The sequence below is a fragment of the Drosophila montana genome, unplaced genomic scaffold (assembly GCF_035044405.1).
Source record: "Drosophila montana isolate Dmon_TW-CO22-7 unplaced genomic scaffold, ASM3504440v1 contig_3833_1, whole genome shotgun sequence".
In the NCBI taxonomy this organism is placed as follows: Eukaryota; Metazoa; Arthropoda; class Insecta; order Diptera; family Drosophilidae; genus Drosophila; species Drosophila montana.
The window spans coordinates 1,487,243-1,504,367 of NW_026998704.1; the positions used below are offsets into that span (position 1 = coordinate 1,487,243).

The window sequence follows — 17,125 nt, forward strand, 5'->3', positions numbered from 1 at the left end:
TGTGGCAGCCACCGATTCAAAGTAAAAGGTGTAGCCGCCATATTAGCGCAAAAAGTGTGCTTCAAATTGGCCACGGGGAGGCCAATACTCTGCTTATGGCATACACACACTTATCTCAACCACTGTGTCCATGCGTTGTGCAATTTTCTTGCGCCGGTCAAAGTCAACATCCAAATCGACGCACTCTCAATACGAACGCTCGGAAGAGTGTCACTCGACCTTTTGCTAACCAACCAACACACAGAGAAATTATACACTTCAGCTATAAACAGACAGTCGGACAGACGTAAAGTTAACAACGCACAGTAATAATAATATAACTATGCCTGTTGCTGTTGTTGTTGTTTCATTTTTGGGGGCTTTTCGCTGGGTGTGTTGACCTTGCCTCGCCCGACAAGCGTCGGAAATTAGCAAATGCTTCTGCTAGCCAAGCTTGGCGCTTATTTTCAATCTCTTTTTTTTCCACTTCTCTAACCTTTTTTCTCTGTTTATGAGCCAAATTAACAAAGTGTGAAAAGTTCAGGGTGCTGGCATATTAGCTGGGAACTCAGCTGCGCCTAATGAAAAGTCATTTCGTTGCGACGCGAACGGGTTGGCTTCCCGACAGAGGTACTTTTCAATTGGCCTTGTTAATTAACATACTTTTTATTAACATTCAGTTTTGTTTTAAAAGTGTCCGAAGTGCTAGTTTCAATTAGATGAGTGTCTTTTTTAATTTTGGGTGGAGATTTTGACATTTCTAAATGCTCGGTTCGGGTTCGGGTTGACCTTTGGGTTGAGACGGGTTAAGCAGTCGGAATCCCATAATTTGGATAAGATCTCTCTAATAATATCAGTGTACAGCCCACACTCCCAGTGGCTCAGCTCTCGTAGGTCATAAAAAAGAATGGGGCGCTATTAGCACGAAAAATCTGGCAACCACTTTTTTGTCGAATTGGCGACTAAGTTAGGTGATACGATGAAAGTTGTGTGTGCTGTCAGGGACTTGAGCTTTCCTAGACGCTTCAGCTTCGGTATATTTTGCACTTTTTACATAATAGTTATATTCTGGAACTTAAACACCCGCCTTCGCATATATGCAGCTAAATATAAACATAACACTCACTCGTCCGTTGACGGGAACGTGACCCAAACTAAAGTAAGACCCAAAGATAGAAGTCAAGCGTGACAAGCAGCCCGAGCAATGTCTGACAAAAACAACAACAGCAGGCATCAGCAACTACTGTAATAATAATAATAACAACAACAACAACAACAGATCGTGCCACACAAATTTAAAACGCCAAAGTTCTTGATTTCACAATTAACAGGCTTAATTTATATGGCCAGCATAGCTGCAATAGATATTCCTGGCCAATGTCTAAGGAATGGGAATAGGAATTGGTTGAGGAAGTGGCCGGGAGTTTCATATTTTGCTTGCGTTTTTTTTGACAGCACATGAAATATATATTTATATAAACCAACAATAACAACAACTGCAAGCTGCAATCGGCTGACTCATGCAGTTTATAACGAATCGATTCTTGAATCGCTTCAAGTTTCGTGTTGTTGTCTTAGCTTTGCCTTGTTGGTTTCCATAATTTTTATGCTTGGTTGCGATTTGAAGGGCCTCGTCATAGTTTTTTTTTTTGTTGTTTTATGATGCTGCCGCTTGTTGCCGCTGCCGTAACGAGCCACGTAAAAAAGTCAACTTTAATTGCAGTCTTAGTTGCAATCGGATACTGAGCCTCAGTCTGAGCTGTGTTGCAAGCAGCATCTCCGGTAATATTCAAACACGAAGGGGCCTAAAACCATCTTAAGTACATTTCTGCTCTCATATGGAGGTGTCAAGGAAATGACTGAGATAAGGCTGGAGCAAATGTCAAACAGACTCGCAAATTAAGATGTGCATAAAGATCGTATAGATGGGAATAAATTTAAAGATATTTTCTTGACAGAAGTCAGCTGGAGCTCTCAGATGATTTCTCTTGCCCAAAATAAAAGCTATGCATGCATAAATGCTTTAGTAGAGACTGCTCGACTAGTAGTTGCTCTCTACTCAAGTCTAAAGTGTCAAAACATCACCAAAATATGGTTGACATACTGAGCTTGCAATAAATGAGCATAAACTTAGACTCCAGACTAAATTTGAATTGAATATGAAATGGTAAAAGAATTAAATATAATTAATCTGCATATCAAACTTGGTATCACTTTTAAGTATTATCTTTAGGTGAATACACTTTACAGCAATCAATCTGTGAAACAGCAACAATATTTAAAAAAGAAATTTCTAATTTTAACAGAAACATGAACTGATTATTGTACATTTGAATTGAAACAGTTTTCCAAGTCAAGTCCAAGTTACAAGTTTTCAGACATTTTTATAACTTATCCTTGATACACTTTTTGGTAAGCACAGAGACGTTCTCTTGTTATGAACAAATTAAGAAATATTTTGTAAGGAACTTAATTTATTTCAGTGACTATACAAATATTCAAAAAACTACCTGAGCGTGTTTACCCAGAAACAATTCAGTTTAACAAGCTTCATTTAAGATTCAAAATCGGTTTGACCCCATCAAATGTTGGGGAAAAGGTTTTTAGTTCAGCATGAAACCAAAAGAAGGCACAAAAGCGAATAAAAAAGCAATAAAAAAAGAAACGATTGAAATTCACTTAAAAAAATGTACAAGAACTTTTTACACTTGACCTTGGCCATAATTCGTTGGCGAAGCTTTTTCTATGAGACAAAAGCTGAGCTTGCGTTTGTTTTTTCAATGAGAGCTACACACACAGACAGAGAGAGAGAGAGAGAGAGAGAGAGAGAGAGAGAGACCCACACACACTCATATAAGTGTGTATATGATTAATAACAATGCCATTTGCTTCTTGTGGGTGTTGTCGAGAGACTGAGAGCGCGAGAGCGCGGGAAAGAGAGAGACTCTGACGGAGTCATATAACTGAATCCCCTCCGAGTCTTTGCTCGCTTTAAATAGTTTTGTAATTTAATTAATATACAAATAATGTTTTTAAATGCTAATTACGCACAACGCGAACGCGAGCCATCAAATGACAATGAAATTCGTAACTGGCGGTCATTTGTGTCAAGTATTTGTTGCTGTTGTTAATGTTGTTGTCAAATACAATATTGTCTTATCGAGTGCCCCCCAAAATGTGTTTATTGCATTGAATTGATTGATGAGTTCTTCGGTTTAAACCGAAAACGTGATAGGCCTATATCAAGCTCAAGGCATTATCAGGCAACACGGTCAATATGAGGATCGTACTTACATCTGGCAGTGCCTGGCATATTGTGCTGGCCAATACAAGCGCTGTGATCGAACCAAATATTGAGAACATTTTCTGTTGTCTATGGTTAATGACCTTAAAAAACTTAAACTGCAAAGAAAAAAAGAAGACACAAATTAAATGAAAGCAAATAAACATAATATATTTTAATAGGCATAAAAAATAGTAAAATTACATATACTTATTATGATCGCTCAGAAATTAATAAATTGCATTGTAAAATTCTATAATTTTAATAAAACGATTATTCATTTATTCAAAAGCATGTAGGATCAGAGGTTAAATATAATAAAACGTGAAGTGATCTGCAAATAGTATATAAGCTTTATATAGTCACTTAACTGTTCGTTTGTTTTTTGTATATATTGGGAGATATTGAAAGCTCAATGCTGGAACCGGTTGACGGTTTCCTTATGCTGCTTAAGTGTCATTACGTGAAAGCCTTCTCCAAAATAAGCGAATCAATTTCAAATTTTAGGCACAGAAATATTTTACATTTAAAACGTGTTAATTTCCAAGCGTTCATAATGTTAATTATTATAAATATTATAAATAAATTAATACAAATAAATATAATATTTATTATTTACTTAAAAATTGTCCAAAAGTATATTCAAAATAATGTATGTATTCACATTCTCGCACCTTAACATTTCCCACTGCCCACAAGCTTGCGGATTGCAGAATGCAAATTGCATTTAATATGCATTCAATGCACCCTCCATAAATCCAAAGCCCTCCTCTGTCTATGCAGCCACCGTCCCACACCCCGCACAATTTGTTTACGCTCAAATAGACATTATGCTAGTAGAAAAAACTTTGTACTGGCATCCTCTGGCAGTCGAGAAACTGTTGCAACTTTAGAGCTTTTGTTGTTGTTGCCTGTACAAATAATAATTTGTATTTATTGTAGAAAACCTACTTTTCTGGCCCGCTGGCTGTAATTAATTATTGCGTAAGGCCAAGAAGCTATAGGCTGCAGCAAAGGCAACGCTACTAAAATCAGAAATATCAGCTATATTGTTGTTGTTTTTGTTGTTGTTGCCGCACATCCGTCCGGGCGTAAATGCCATCGAATGCGGCTAATTGTCAATAATGATGCAGCGATGCGTGGCAAGAGGCGGCAGCATCCACATCGACACGGCCAGACCTTTGACAAACCAACTGAAAACAAACAAAACTGCCCAGTAAAAACATCAACAACAACAAACCGAACAGAAATGACAACAACAACAACAACGACAGCTGCTGCTGCATTTTGCAACTTCGACTCTTACAACAAATTGCATGACATTTGTCTTTCAGCCTGAAGGAGGCAGAAAGGGAAGGCAGACGTGCGGCAGCATGTTTTCAGATATCAATTTTTAGGGCAATTTGCATGCGAATTTTGCAAGCGCTGGAAAATACCCAAAAAAACAAGAAAAAAAAAAGAAAGTTTGTGTTTTTTTTTGCAATCACAGCTGAGAATGAGATGATGAAATTAAAAAATAAAATACATAAAGTATATGTTTTTATATTTTATACTAAGAGAGTAAAAAGATAAGATCTTTACAGGGAATAGAGTATATAGACAAAGAGTTAATGTGTGTCTTACCCACGCCCAATATAGGGCAGGAAAATTGCGAAACAAATTGTCGAAAATGTATTAATATTTTAGGTGGTTTTGCCTAAAGTTAGGTCCATTGAAAATTGGACTAGGTTTCAGGAGCTTCATACATTTAGTATACCTTCTAATAGGTCTATTACTCTATACACATTAGACTATAGACCTTCAAATAGGTCTCTTACACCCGCACATTACCCGTCTAGATGTTAGGAAAAGCATAGGACTATAGATTCACCAATATTTGTAGATAGACCACTCAAGAGAAAGGACATCCTCCAGAGATCGTACATTATTCGCAAAATCGTTTTAAACATGCGCGAAATCTTCAGGCTAAAGTTTGTAGTTTGTCTTTAAAACCTATTCAAGGCATATATTAAAGCCTGTCTAAACAGGGCAAGTTTTTTTTTATATTAATTATTATAAATATATTAATTTAAAGAATATTAAGGCCACCAAAATTCAATAGATTCATTCATTAAAATAAATAAATGTTTTGACTACTTTGATTGAGCATAAAGCTGTGAACATATCTTATGCCCAGCTGACACACTATAAATCAATCAGAATGACAAAACAGAAAAAAAAAACAGAAAAAGGCCACATGCATGGGCGTTTCAGCATCTGCAGCTGTGCCCTATTAATGGAGGCAGCGCACTTCGCCGTTCACCAAATTCACCGATTCCATGTGCCACTTACCAAGGTAAATGTGCAACAGAAAGTGAAATTTCCTAAACATTTAATTGTAAGTTATTGACGCCTATGTAAAAATTGTTGCCGGCAAACGTTGCTACAATTTGGTCTTCGTCGGGGAGGAGGTAGAGAAACCCAAGAGCTGATCGCTTTGGAGGCGTGCATTTGCGTCAAATGTGTTGAGATTAAATGGGTTTTCACTCGACACAAGAAAACGTTTAGAAGGGGCATGTTTGGGCGCAGCCCACTGTTAAGCCCAAACTTCCAATTAGTCCAGTTACAGATGAAGACATTAGTGGGTCACTTTCGGGTTAATGGCTACGTGCCGATGTAATTATTCCATGTAGCTAGCATATAGCTGAAGCGGAAAATAACTCCACAAGGAAACTGCAATCTAAGTCAAATATAATCAAAAGACTTAGGCAACGAACTTGACTCCTTTGTTGCCGATTTGTATATGTACCTTTTACAAATACATGAGTGTACTTTAATCAGTTATTTATAAAATTGATATAACTAGTTTATTTTACTTTTGAGTAAAGCAGATTATGAAGGTATTGAACCAGACATTTCAAGATATTAATTTAAATATATTTCTCGTAGTTTTAGCATCAAAATATTATTCTAGAAATTTTAAATTATTAAATATAGTTTAATATATTTATTATTGATTGTATGGGCAGATTTCCTGAAGTTGGTACTTTTATAAAATTGTATTCAACCCTTTCAAGGTTAACGTATTCCTAATAAGTTCCTAACATTTGAGATACTTTATTAAATTATCTCCGATCTGGCATTTAATAAGAAGTTTTCACGAGCTTTGCAAATGTTTTAGCAATTATCTGCAAATCTGTCTAAATCTTCGTCAAGTTCACTTTGCCTTGCCCTAAGGGCAAATGGCCTTCGAGCAAAAGTAAGTTCAAGACAGCCAAACGGTTAAGTTCGTGAACAACCTTGGGCAAGACTTTCACCTGAACGAGGTAAAACAATAGAAAAATAAAACATCATCAAAACGAAATTAAATCATCAAGGTGTCAAATTATGACGAATTCGGATTCGAATGTCAACGAGAAACACAAATTTAATGCACAAAATTACTACCGCAAAAAAGAAAGGGAAATCGAGTAGGAAAATACAGAAGCAAACGCAGTATCTGATCGACTACCAGCTACCCTGCATTGCTAATAAACTGAGGCAATTACAATTTAAAACGTTTGCCAATTGCTTGGCACTTGACTTATAAGCACCGACGCCTAAAATACCCTATAGATTAGTGTGTAGGGTATAAAAAATTATCTTTATTGAATGCTCCCAAACTTGACGTCTTTATGTCTTTGGTCTTTGGTTATCACACATGTGCTTTACATAAATTTATGGCTAATACAGTTACGCGTCAAGCGAAACAGAAACAGAAATGAAAAAAATCAAAATCATATTCAAAACCAAATTTAAAACGGAATGAAACACAACAAATTATCTTTTCTTGGGCTGTTTTGGCCATTTTGTCAATCCGTTGCTTGCCGCTTGCATAATTAAGGTCGATTAGGGTTAGTTTTTGTATACTTGATGATGCTGCTGCCGCTGATCAAATGAATCTTGAACTCAAGGTTATGGTTATGGCAATGCTTAAAGTTGCATTTGCACAGAGATTTCTTGCACAATACCAAATCAGATCGAATATATACATATGAAATAACAGGTGCTTCCTGTCTTTCAAATGTAGATTTTAAATATCACTCTCCTAAATATTTGCGGAATGTGGAACATTAATGATGTAACCACTTTTCATAGAATTTTCGAGCAAACGACCCCCAAACAAGCTCGTATTTTCATCCAATAAAGGTGGATCTAGATCCCTAGATATAATTTGACGCCATTATTCACCACGAAAAGATGTCCGCCAGTCGGATATAAGTAGTTACAAACTGCAATTGGAAGCCTAATCCTCGTTTCACTTAGACCTCACATATGTTTTATATGTATTTCTATAAAGATATATTTGTCTTTATTCCACAGCTTGTGGCATCGCGTGCATGGCCAACTGTAAAAATTATGTAATAGACATCAAACGGCAAGAGTTTTCACAGTTTTCACAGTTGGCACTATTTGCCGAAGCAATTACGCTTTGTGGCCAATTTAAGAGCCGTCACCAAAACAGAAGCGCCAAGAAAGCCAACAGTTAAATCGCTTTGCCACATTGCGGGCATTGTAAGTGTGGTATTATGCCAAGAGGCATTGAAACAAAATTTTAAGAAAGCCGCCACACGCAGCAAGGGGTCTTGCCGAGAAGGGGACCTAGCGGGGAGGGGGTCTGCCGCCAAAAAAGCAAGTTGCATTGTCAGCTTCCGCATAATTATGCCGACACAGACACTTGCCATACATATTTAACAGAGTGAGCGTCTGTATTTCTGTCTATCTGTCGCTTTGCTCTGTTGCTGTTACTTTTCTTGTTGTTGTTGTTGTTGTTGCTGTTGTGCCTTTTGCCAATGCATTTTGTGGATTGTCTGTTTATGGGAATTTTTGATGGCTTTTGCTTTTAACTGTCTGTTTCTTTAGCTATGAGCTGTTAGCTTTTAGCAGCCTTTGGTCAATACACCCTTACAAAAGGGCATTTGAGTTTCGCCAAGAAGTATGTCTAAGATATACGTATATATACGTATATATATTCTTGCTGGCAGCACATTTCTGTGAGTCGTATATATATATATAAATGCTAGCCTCTGGTACGATTGGTAAGAATTTAAGTTCTATGATACATTTTTGATTGCTTTCAAGAGCTTTATCCCAACGGATTACCATATATTATAGCTATAAAGGAAATATCTGTCTGATTTCTGGATAGCTTGCTCTAGCTCATCCGCAAAGAGCTTCACTTTTCTCGTAACATATCATATGGCTCTTCTAGACACAAACGGTTCGAAACAAGATATTTCCACAAGGGTATGCAATCGTCGGCATGCCATTCTTGCTTGTTTTCTCTTTCGTTTGGCTTTCTTCACCGATTCGCTGACACAACAGCAGCGTTTCAAGCGGAGGGCGTCAGCGTTTTGGCTTAATTGACATTGACAGCAGCTGACCACCGCTGCCGAATCGGCTCCGCTGCCCTCGCCCTACCCTAAACACCCCGGTTCGGCCAGCAACCATCTGCCATCTGCCATCAGACGTGTGTCAGCTGTCGTCGCCATGGAATAATTGCTGCCATGGCGCTGATATCATCGCCCGTTGGGTCCACACCTGTGCACTGGCGGCTACTTAGTTGCCTATTTGTGCACTTTAGTTGATAATGAACTTATTTTGATAAGTGCCGAGCTGTGCGAAATGCCTTGGGCATATCTCAGGGCCTACGGCCGACAGCAACAGCTGGGCGCATGAGTAATGGACTTTTCTTCAGCTGGGCTTGGTTAGGTAATGGTTATGAGTGAAGTTTTTTAGTTCAACACATCATATGACGGGCTCTTTATGGTGTTTTGTGTGTGTTAAAAGATTATATAATGTGCATCGCAATTGAATATTGTAATCATTGCCTCTTTGAAACACACACACAAGCGCACAAACAAGCAACGGCAATGATGTTGGTTAAAAATAATGGCAAAACGAAACACCTTAACATATTATATAATTATTCTTGCTTTCAAATAAATTCAAATGAATGGCAAATCTTTTAAACATATGTTCAAATAAGGCCTTTAATATCGTGGCTTTAATCTTAATTAACAAACATTTTTCCCAGCTTTATTCGGCAAAAGACACATAAATGCAACTTTCCTAAGCTGATCGCGTAGCCAGTGCCCAAAATGAATTCCCAGCCTCCCACACAAATCACAATATAATCTACTGTGGAGCATAACAAAGTGACATAACAAAGTTCAACTGTTGGCGTTTTGCAAAAATCAGCGCAGAGACCGAGCGAATCAACAAAAGATAATAAATTTGATTTCTCTGTTTACATGTTGCAGGTTGCAGCTCCAAAGCGACAATGATGACGGAAAGGATTACGTAAAGTGTCTGCGACCTGAACTCTTTGCATTTGCTCAACATTCAACATCAAATCAGCTGCAATTTGTCTGTGTGTGGCTGCGTGTGTGTCTGTGTCTATCTGTGTGTGCGTATCTGTGTAAAAGGGCGAGCGAATATTTTCTATTGTTCACAGTCGAAACAATAGAGTTGGGAACTTGTACCTTGAATGTGTGTTGAAAAGCCGCTGACAGCTAACGAAGTCGAAAACAGCTGTGCAAATGTGTTCGCCAAGCAGGGTACCAAAAATACGATCAAATATTTGAATTTCTCTGATAAATATGTTCAAAGCAACAGAAAATATAAAATGTATAAAACGATTTTAGGCCTGGCTATAACAAGAGTGCTGAAATCGGGAGGTGTCCGACGAGGCGATACCCTGAACCCAGCCCGAAAAATTCTAGCTTCCTTCTGTGCATACATGCACAGAGACACATATATACCAGCTTAATGCTATGCTTCTTCTTCCCTTTGATCCATACTACGTAAGAGAAATGCATTTTTGGGTTAGCTTCGGTGCTTATAGTCCGATTCGATTGCTCAATCATCATACAATATATGAAAAAGCTTTGCTAGCTTTCAAAATCAGTTGCGATTGTGGAAGGAAAGGGGGCAGGTATCCAAAAATTGATATATATTTGAAATCTGTATACGCTCTAGTGTACTTATATACCAAGTGTGATGTGTCCAATTCTTAAAATCTATATTTATTGATATTGTAAACATTTAGAATGAGCATCTCGTGGCGCATGCAGCGTATACGTAATGTGCCAGCATCATAGCCACATTGAAATACGCAAATATTAAAAAGGCAAACTATTAAAAGAAACAAAAACAAATGGCAAAAAAAAAATCAAGCAAACATATTGCGTATACGTAAAGCGCCAGCTAATTCAATAAAAGGGTAGCAATAAAACAGACGCTGGGGCTAATTGTGGCAGCCACGAAAAAGAAATGCCAAAATTCCGATTAACTACAAAAACCAGTCGAAACGAACATACAACAAAAAAAAATCAATTATTTATTTATTTATTATTTCTTGGGCCATAGAACGGCCAACAACAACAACAACAACAACAACAAAAACAACAATAAGCTGCAAACAAAATTATTTCGGAATTGAAATGTTTTTATTGCAGCTGCAATTGTTGTTGCTGCTGTTATAATTTTCCAGCTGTTGTTACAACATGTTACATGCAACACACACTTACACACACACACACACATATACACACCTTGTAGATTGCGTGCAGCGGTGCGGTCGCAGTCGCCTGTTGGAAAAACGGTAAACCGCAAAATGAAAGTGAAATTGAAATTGAAGAAGACGTCAAAAGCGCAGCTCAGAAACACGAGTAAAAACTTGGATACTACGTGTACATATATATATATATATATACCTTAACATCTATATATATTGTCTATTGTGTATTTGTCTGCGATATGCGCTATGACTAAACTTATTACATTTATGACATTTGCATTATTAATATTTTACTAGTCGCCAATTTAAACAGGAAGTTAACCCGATTTTATTTAAATGGATATTAGCATATAACGTAAAAGACTAATTAATTGCAATTTGTATATATTTTAAGTTGTAAACCTAATTTTTAATATATTACAAAATGATTTTGTTTGTTTGCAATCGCTAAAACTTTTAATTCGTAGTATCTAAACATCAGGATTTGTTAACAGCCTAATAAAAATGTGCATAAAATATTCCAATTGGATTTCTTCAGGGCCATTTATATGAAAATTTAAGCAGTTTTATAAAGTACGCAAATTAGGTAATGCTTAATAAAAACAATTAAATATTTAAAAAAGTCTACAAAAATTTGCATGCATCGACAAATAGATTTTCCAAATATTTCAACGAAATAGCAAAAAAACGATGCACACATTATCAACAATAAATTACGCTGAAAACTATTTATTAAATGTTGAAGAAAAAATGCAATTAAATAAAACACACACACGCACACAAACATACACACAAAGAGTTGAACGGATAGGCGACTGCCGACTGAGAGACAAACAAACAGGTTACTCGGGTTTCTTCTTCGGTGTCAATGAAAAGGCAGAGCGAAAAAAATAAAATATAAATAAATAAAAATAAAAGATGAATTAAAAAGGTGGACACTGTCGTCGAGCTGATGAACGATGCCTCTCAACGAGCACAGCTGACAAGGTTTTGTCTACCCGTTTTCATAAACAGCCTACAATATCTTCGAATTTGAGTACAAAACAGAAAAACGTAATACAATTCAAACAAATATTGTCTAAGGGTGACCAAAGAATGCGAGTGCATAGAAAGTTGCAAATCTACAGTTACAGTCTGATTGGAGCTAAGATCATTTTGCATACAAGTTAAAAGCTGGCTCAGGGAGCAGCCGAAAGCTTACTGGGCTCCCGCCTCTCGCTCTCTCTATGTCTCTCACCCTGTCGCTCTCTCTCTCACTCTTTCTCTGGGCTTTGTTGCAATACGAGCTGCAATAATTGCAACAATAACAGTGAAGAGAGCAGAGTAAAACGTATCGGGCAATAATAACTGTAGCAATATTACAAAATCGCTACGATCGAAGCCACAAAGCGGCCAGAAACAACAACTACAACAACGACAACAACTACAACAACAATGAGATAATAACGTGTACAGCCAAAATACCCGACAACAACAATGAAAAGTCGTATTATATGCATTTATAGCTGCATACATTCAAACATATAAAAACTAAAAATAAAATAAAATCAATTACGTATTGCACTCTGATGAAACAAGCCCACTTTTTTAATGTGCCTTAAAAAAAAAAACTTAAAATATTTTACATAGTGTATTATGCGATTTGCTGGTTGGGCAATTAGCAACTTTTTCAATTCAATAAATTAACAATTTGATACATTTTTCCAAAATGTGTGAAGGTTTTAATTAAACAAACTTGTCTGCAAATTAGTAAAAGCCAACTAAATTCGTTCGTTAGCCCTCGTCTTGAAAAAGTATTAAATAATTTTGTGGCCATGTGTAAAACTTTGCTCTAAGATGAGGCAAACGCGCTGTCTTAAGAACCGTCAGGCTACGGTAAGAAGTCAGTTCGCAGAAATAGATCATGTGACACAGAATTATAAATCAAAGTAAAAACTTTATGCAATAAACAAATTTTGGAATCCAATGAACAAAATAAACATAAATAATTAATCTTAATCTCATTTAAGGAACAAAAGAATTTCCATTCCGTTTTTTAATATGTTTTATTTTTTATTTTTAACGAAATCACAAAAACTGGATAATGGTTAGACTTAAAATATAATTAACTCTGTTTAATTGTCAACTTACCTAAGTCCGAAATTTATCTAACTTCTATGCGGCCAAAAATGGCCGACGAACTTTACACGAAAATCCCTTTGTAAATTTTAAAATATGTACAGCACTCTCATACGCATATATGTATTGATATTCGTTTGCGATGGACTTGATGACTGTGTATCTATGTATTTCTTGTTATACTCCTATGAACATAGAACACCTTGTGCGAATATACCGTTATTGTGTTTGAAAATAGCAACACGTCTGCGCCTGCGCCCTGTGCTCTTCTCCTCTGGCTCCGACCAAGAGATGCGACGATAGCAACAACGATAACGATAACGATAACGAGAGCCAAACGCGCACCGATTGCTGGGTACTGATTACTGATAACTGTTGAACAGAACAGAACAGAGCAGGGCAGAACACAGAACACACAGAACCAGAACACAGAACCCACAACACGAACGGAAAGAAAGACGAACAGCGATTAAACTGCAGGCGGGCACTGCGCTAAGATTAAATACGGCGTGAAATTTGCTTGGCAGACGACTTTTTCGTTGTTGTTGTTGTTGTTGTTAACGAAATTTATTTTTCACTCATTCCATTTCATTGTGATTGTAATTGTGATTCTGATTGTATTGCTTTTATTATTTCTTAACCTTCTCTGGGCTCAGAACACGAAAAAACATAAACAATAAAAAAGCGCGGCGGCGACGCAGCGGAGCAGCAGCAGCAGCAGCAGCAGCAACAGCAACGGAAAAAATGGCAGACTGTCTGACCGTTGGGTGCGAGCGAGATAGAAATTAAAATGGAGATTACTTGAAAGGCAGATTCACTTTTTTTTTTATTTTTTTGTTTGCTTTTTGCTTTTGTTTTGCCCAACACGATTACGAAAACGGAGAGTTGAGAGATTGCGAATTGAGCTTAATTCAATGGAGCTGAAGCTGCTGCCTTTTCTTGGTTGGGGTTGTTGTGTTTGCACTTTTGAGCGCCGTTTAGGCGTCGCTTTGCCACTGCACTGGGAAGAACTTAAAGGCAGCCTTACATAAGCTGCGCTTTCGGGAATCTCAATGGGTTTTTTTTTTTTGTATTTAAATTTATAATTTTGGTAGTTGGTTTGATGTATCGCGTCTGCGTGCCGTTTTTGTGGCCGTCTACGGAAACTGGTCGGCGCACACTAAAGTTAACGTTCGCTTGGGCAGCGCTGCGCAGTCCAAAAAATATAGCGCACGATGATCGGGCCAGCAGCAACAACAATAAAAGCTGACGACGGCGTAAGCGAGACGGACAGCAAAAGCAACAACAACAACAGACAGAGCCGAGCTTTGGCCCAAACCGTTGCCGTTGTGTTTGGTGTTGCTTAGGCCCAAAGCTAGTCGTTGGCTTAAAGCCAAAGCCACATCCAAAGTTGCCTTGAAAGCTTCCAATGAAAGCGAAAACGATAGCGACAACAAAAGCAAAAACCACTTGCATTTTTCATAGTCAGCATGAGTTAGCTTTTGAGTGGAAGTTTGAGTGGAACTTTGAGTTCATCTCGCACTGCCTCTCAGTCTCTCTCACACTCTTCCTCTTTGTTTTTGCACTGTGGTGACTTAGTCGACGCGTTGAATGACTTTTAGAGTGCAGTTATTGTTGCTGAAAAGCATTTGATTAATGTTGTAAAGATTTGTTTTAATTTATCTTCAGTTTGCAATCTTCGCAACAAAACATTACTCACATGCAAATTTCCAGCCACAAAACAGACATTGTTTAATTGGTCAGTTTATGAAAAGCAAAATTAATTCAAAATGTGTCATTAAGGCATTGACAGCACCGCACATTGTTAACAGGAAGCTGCTGAAGCTCCAACATGTGTTTCCCTCGGCCGTGATTCGCCAAATCGCAATTAGCATCAAAACTGACTAGTAAGAATTTCAATATATGATTTATTTTTAACCAAACCAATAGAATAAACTGTCAAAAAAACAAGACTGCAAGCCGGTCTTACACCGAACCGATTCTTATTGTCATTTACCATAAACAGAACTTGAAGCCAAACCGAAACCTAAAGTCAATTACAAACAAGCCAGCTTTAAACCGAACCAGGCTTAGCCGAGAATTCCTATTTTCTATTTACGTCTAGCCGAAAACAGCCGAACCTAAATCTTAAATAAAAGGGGCAAAATATCTGCAAAAAATATGAATCGCGTTGCAAATGAACATTCCTAAAGATCCTAGGAAATGAGTTTGTAACCGAAAACCATTAAGGAGGGTTGAATTTTCTAAAAAGTGAGAAAATTAGCGTGAATTTAGTCTTTCCGACCCGAATTTTCAGCCAGGAACGCCGGATTTTCCGAAAAGTGTGAAACACTCTCATGAATATTTAAAAAAATGATGTGAAAAGTAGTTTTTTTCAACCGCAGTCTTTCCACAATCGGTGGAAAATTGTCTGCTAGTTTTGCAGACTCTTACTTAGGAATAGATACCAACTGCTTTGAGTCCATACCGCATTTAATTGTCCAATTATTGATAATTTAAAATTGAACATAACATTAAAAATTCTTGTTCAACTTCCACAAATACGTCGAAGTTCAATGACAGCCATTGTCTCGGATTTTGAATTTGATTAGACGGCTTTGGTCCATAACCTTTCCGTTTTTGACTAACCCGTATAATCAATACCCAATGCAAATGCTCACAAATGAATGCGAACAATCAAAGCGGCCCAATTAAAAGGTAATTGTTCCACATTGCGATAAGTGGGATGAATGGTGGGGGCGTGCAGTACAGCTTGTGGATCCAGGCACAGTGAACCCTCGTGCACGTAAGACCAGCAGTCGCTTGACGTGTGGTCAACAGATCGACTGGGTGAAACGGCAATGAACCGAATCAACCGAAGGATATAAATATTGGTGCGTTGCTCTGACTCAGCATTGCTGACGTAGCCGCAGATCCACTGGAGACGCTGGTCGACCCCGATTGCCATTTTGGCTTGAAGTCCGCTCTTATATAAACCAGATACTTAGATTGATATCTTCATCGGATCGGTGGTGTCATTACACGTGTTGCTTCGAGCGCAGCATTTCAAGCGACATTTAGCCCCAGCTGCGATAGGCATCTATTAATGAGCTGTGAGATTTTCCTATGAAACCCCCTTTACACTGCACAGCGGGGTGGAAGGAGGTTGGGGAGGGGGACTGCAACAGGTTTCGTTTCATGGGTCGCCAAATACTGCAGGTGGCGGCGCGTCGGCTTCACGTCGGAATCCAAGTCGGTTGAACTCATTATTTTTATGTGAATTTCGTGTTAATTGCTTTGCATTTGTTTACATTGTCTTAAATTTGTTGTGTTTATTGACACTTTTCGCTGCTTTCTCACAGCCTGTCTTCTAAGGCGAAATGCCACAGCGCATTGGCATTACATTTAATTATTGCTCTCTTCTTCTACACTCTCCACCAGAGCCACTGCCCCACAAATTTAAAATTATTCGCTACGCTTTGTGTTCTCCTCGATTTGTTCTTCATGTGTCTGCGCTTTTAGCTACATTCTCGAACCTCAAATAAGCTAAATTCTACATTCCGTCTTTTATACTCATATTACATTAAAATAGACTGTCCGGCTCGAGATTTTGTTGTTTTTTTTTTTCATAAATAATAACAATAAATACCATGTTGTCTATACAGCTATTTCTGGAGTCTCCTTTAATCAACCAACTTTGCTTTCGATTCTGGGATATCAAACGCCTTTTCCCCTTGTCAAAGTTTAAACTTGTTGAGAATTTCAATCATCGCGTAATGCGAGCAAGCCAAAGTCGATTTTCTGTGAAGCACAAACGAATTTTTCGTCAAATTTACACAGATGCTTGAAAATAAGTTTGCAACGGCTCTAATGAAAATAGACAAGTTGCATGCAACAGTTTTCTGCCGACATCTGCAACGAATTTACACAAATTATTGTGAAAATGAGTTTTGAAGCCGATTGAGGGAAAATCAAAACAGCTTCATGCAACAGTGTGCCACCGAATTTCCAAGCTTGCGTGAAGAAATATTCCAGAACAGCGTCTAAGTGTTAAGTTTCATCACATTATAAATTATTTGTTTTGAAATTCACTGAAAGAAATATAACAGACAAAAAGATACGCATGCTCGTTAATTCATAGGATTATACAGACTTCTACATTACTAAAAAATGGAAAGATGAAGATAGTGGGGTATATTTAAACTAGGATTAGAGAGAGTAAATTG

At 37.6% G+C, this 17,125-nt stretch overlaps 1 protein-coding gene and 1 long non-coding RNA gene across 10 annotated transcripts in view; one reads left to right on the forward strand and one right to left on the reverse strand.

Annotated features, from left to right (window-relative positions):
- The window catches only part of sona (sol narae), a 60,142-nt gene extending 46,071 nt beyond the window's left edge, over positions 1 to 14,071 (reverse strand). For 3 of the 9 annotated variants that reach the window (XM_064696097.1, XM_064696095.1, XM_064696096.1), the window contains exons 1-2: positions 12,933 to 14,065; positions 3,274 to 3,381 (exon numbers count right to left, since the gene is read on the reverse strand). In XM_064696097.1, the coding sequence (XP_064552167.1) occupies positions 3,274 to 3,342 (69 nt within the window). In that variant the 5' untranslated portion in view covers positions 3,343 to 3,381; positions 12,933 to 14,065. Of the gene's footprint in view, positions 1 to 3,273; positions 3,382 to 12,932 lie in introns of all 9 variants that reach the window. The other 6 variants (XM_064696093.1, XM_064696094.1, XM_064696091.1 and 3 more) reach the window with 5 other exon arrangements.
- The window catches only part of LOC135437699 (uncharacterized), a 120,504-nt gene that overhangs the window by 94,140 nt on the left and 9,239 nt on the right, over positions 1 to 17,125 (forward strand). The gene's annotated exons all lie outside the window — the stretch shown is intronic.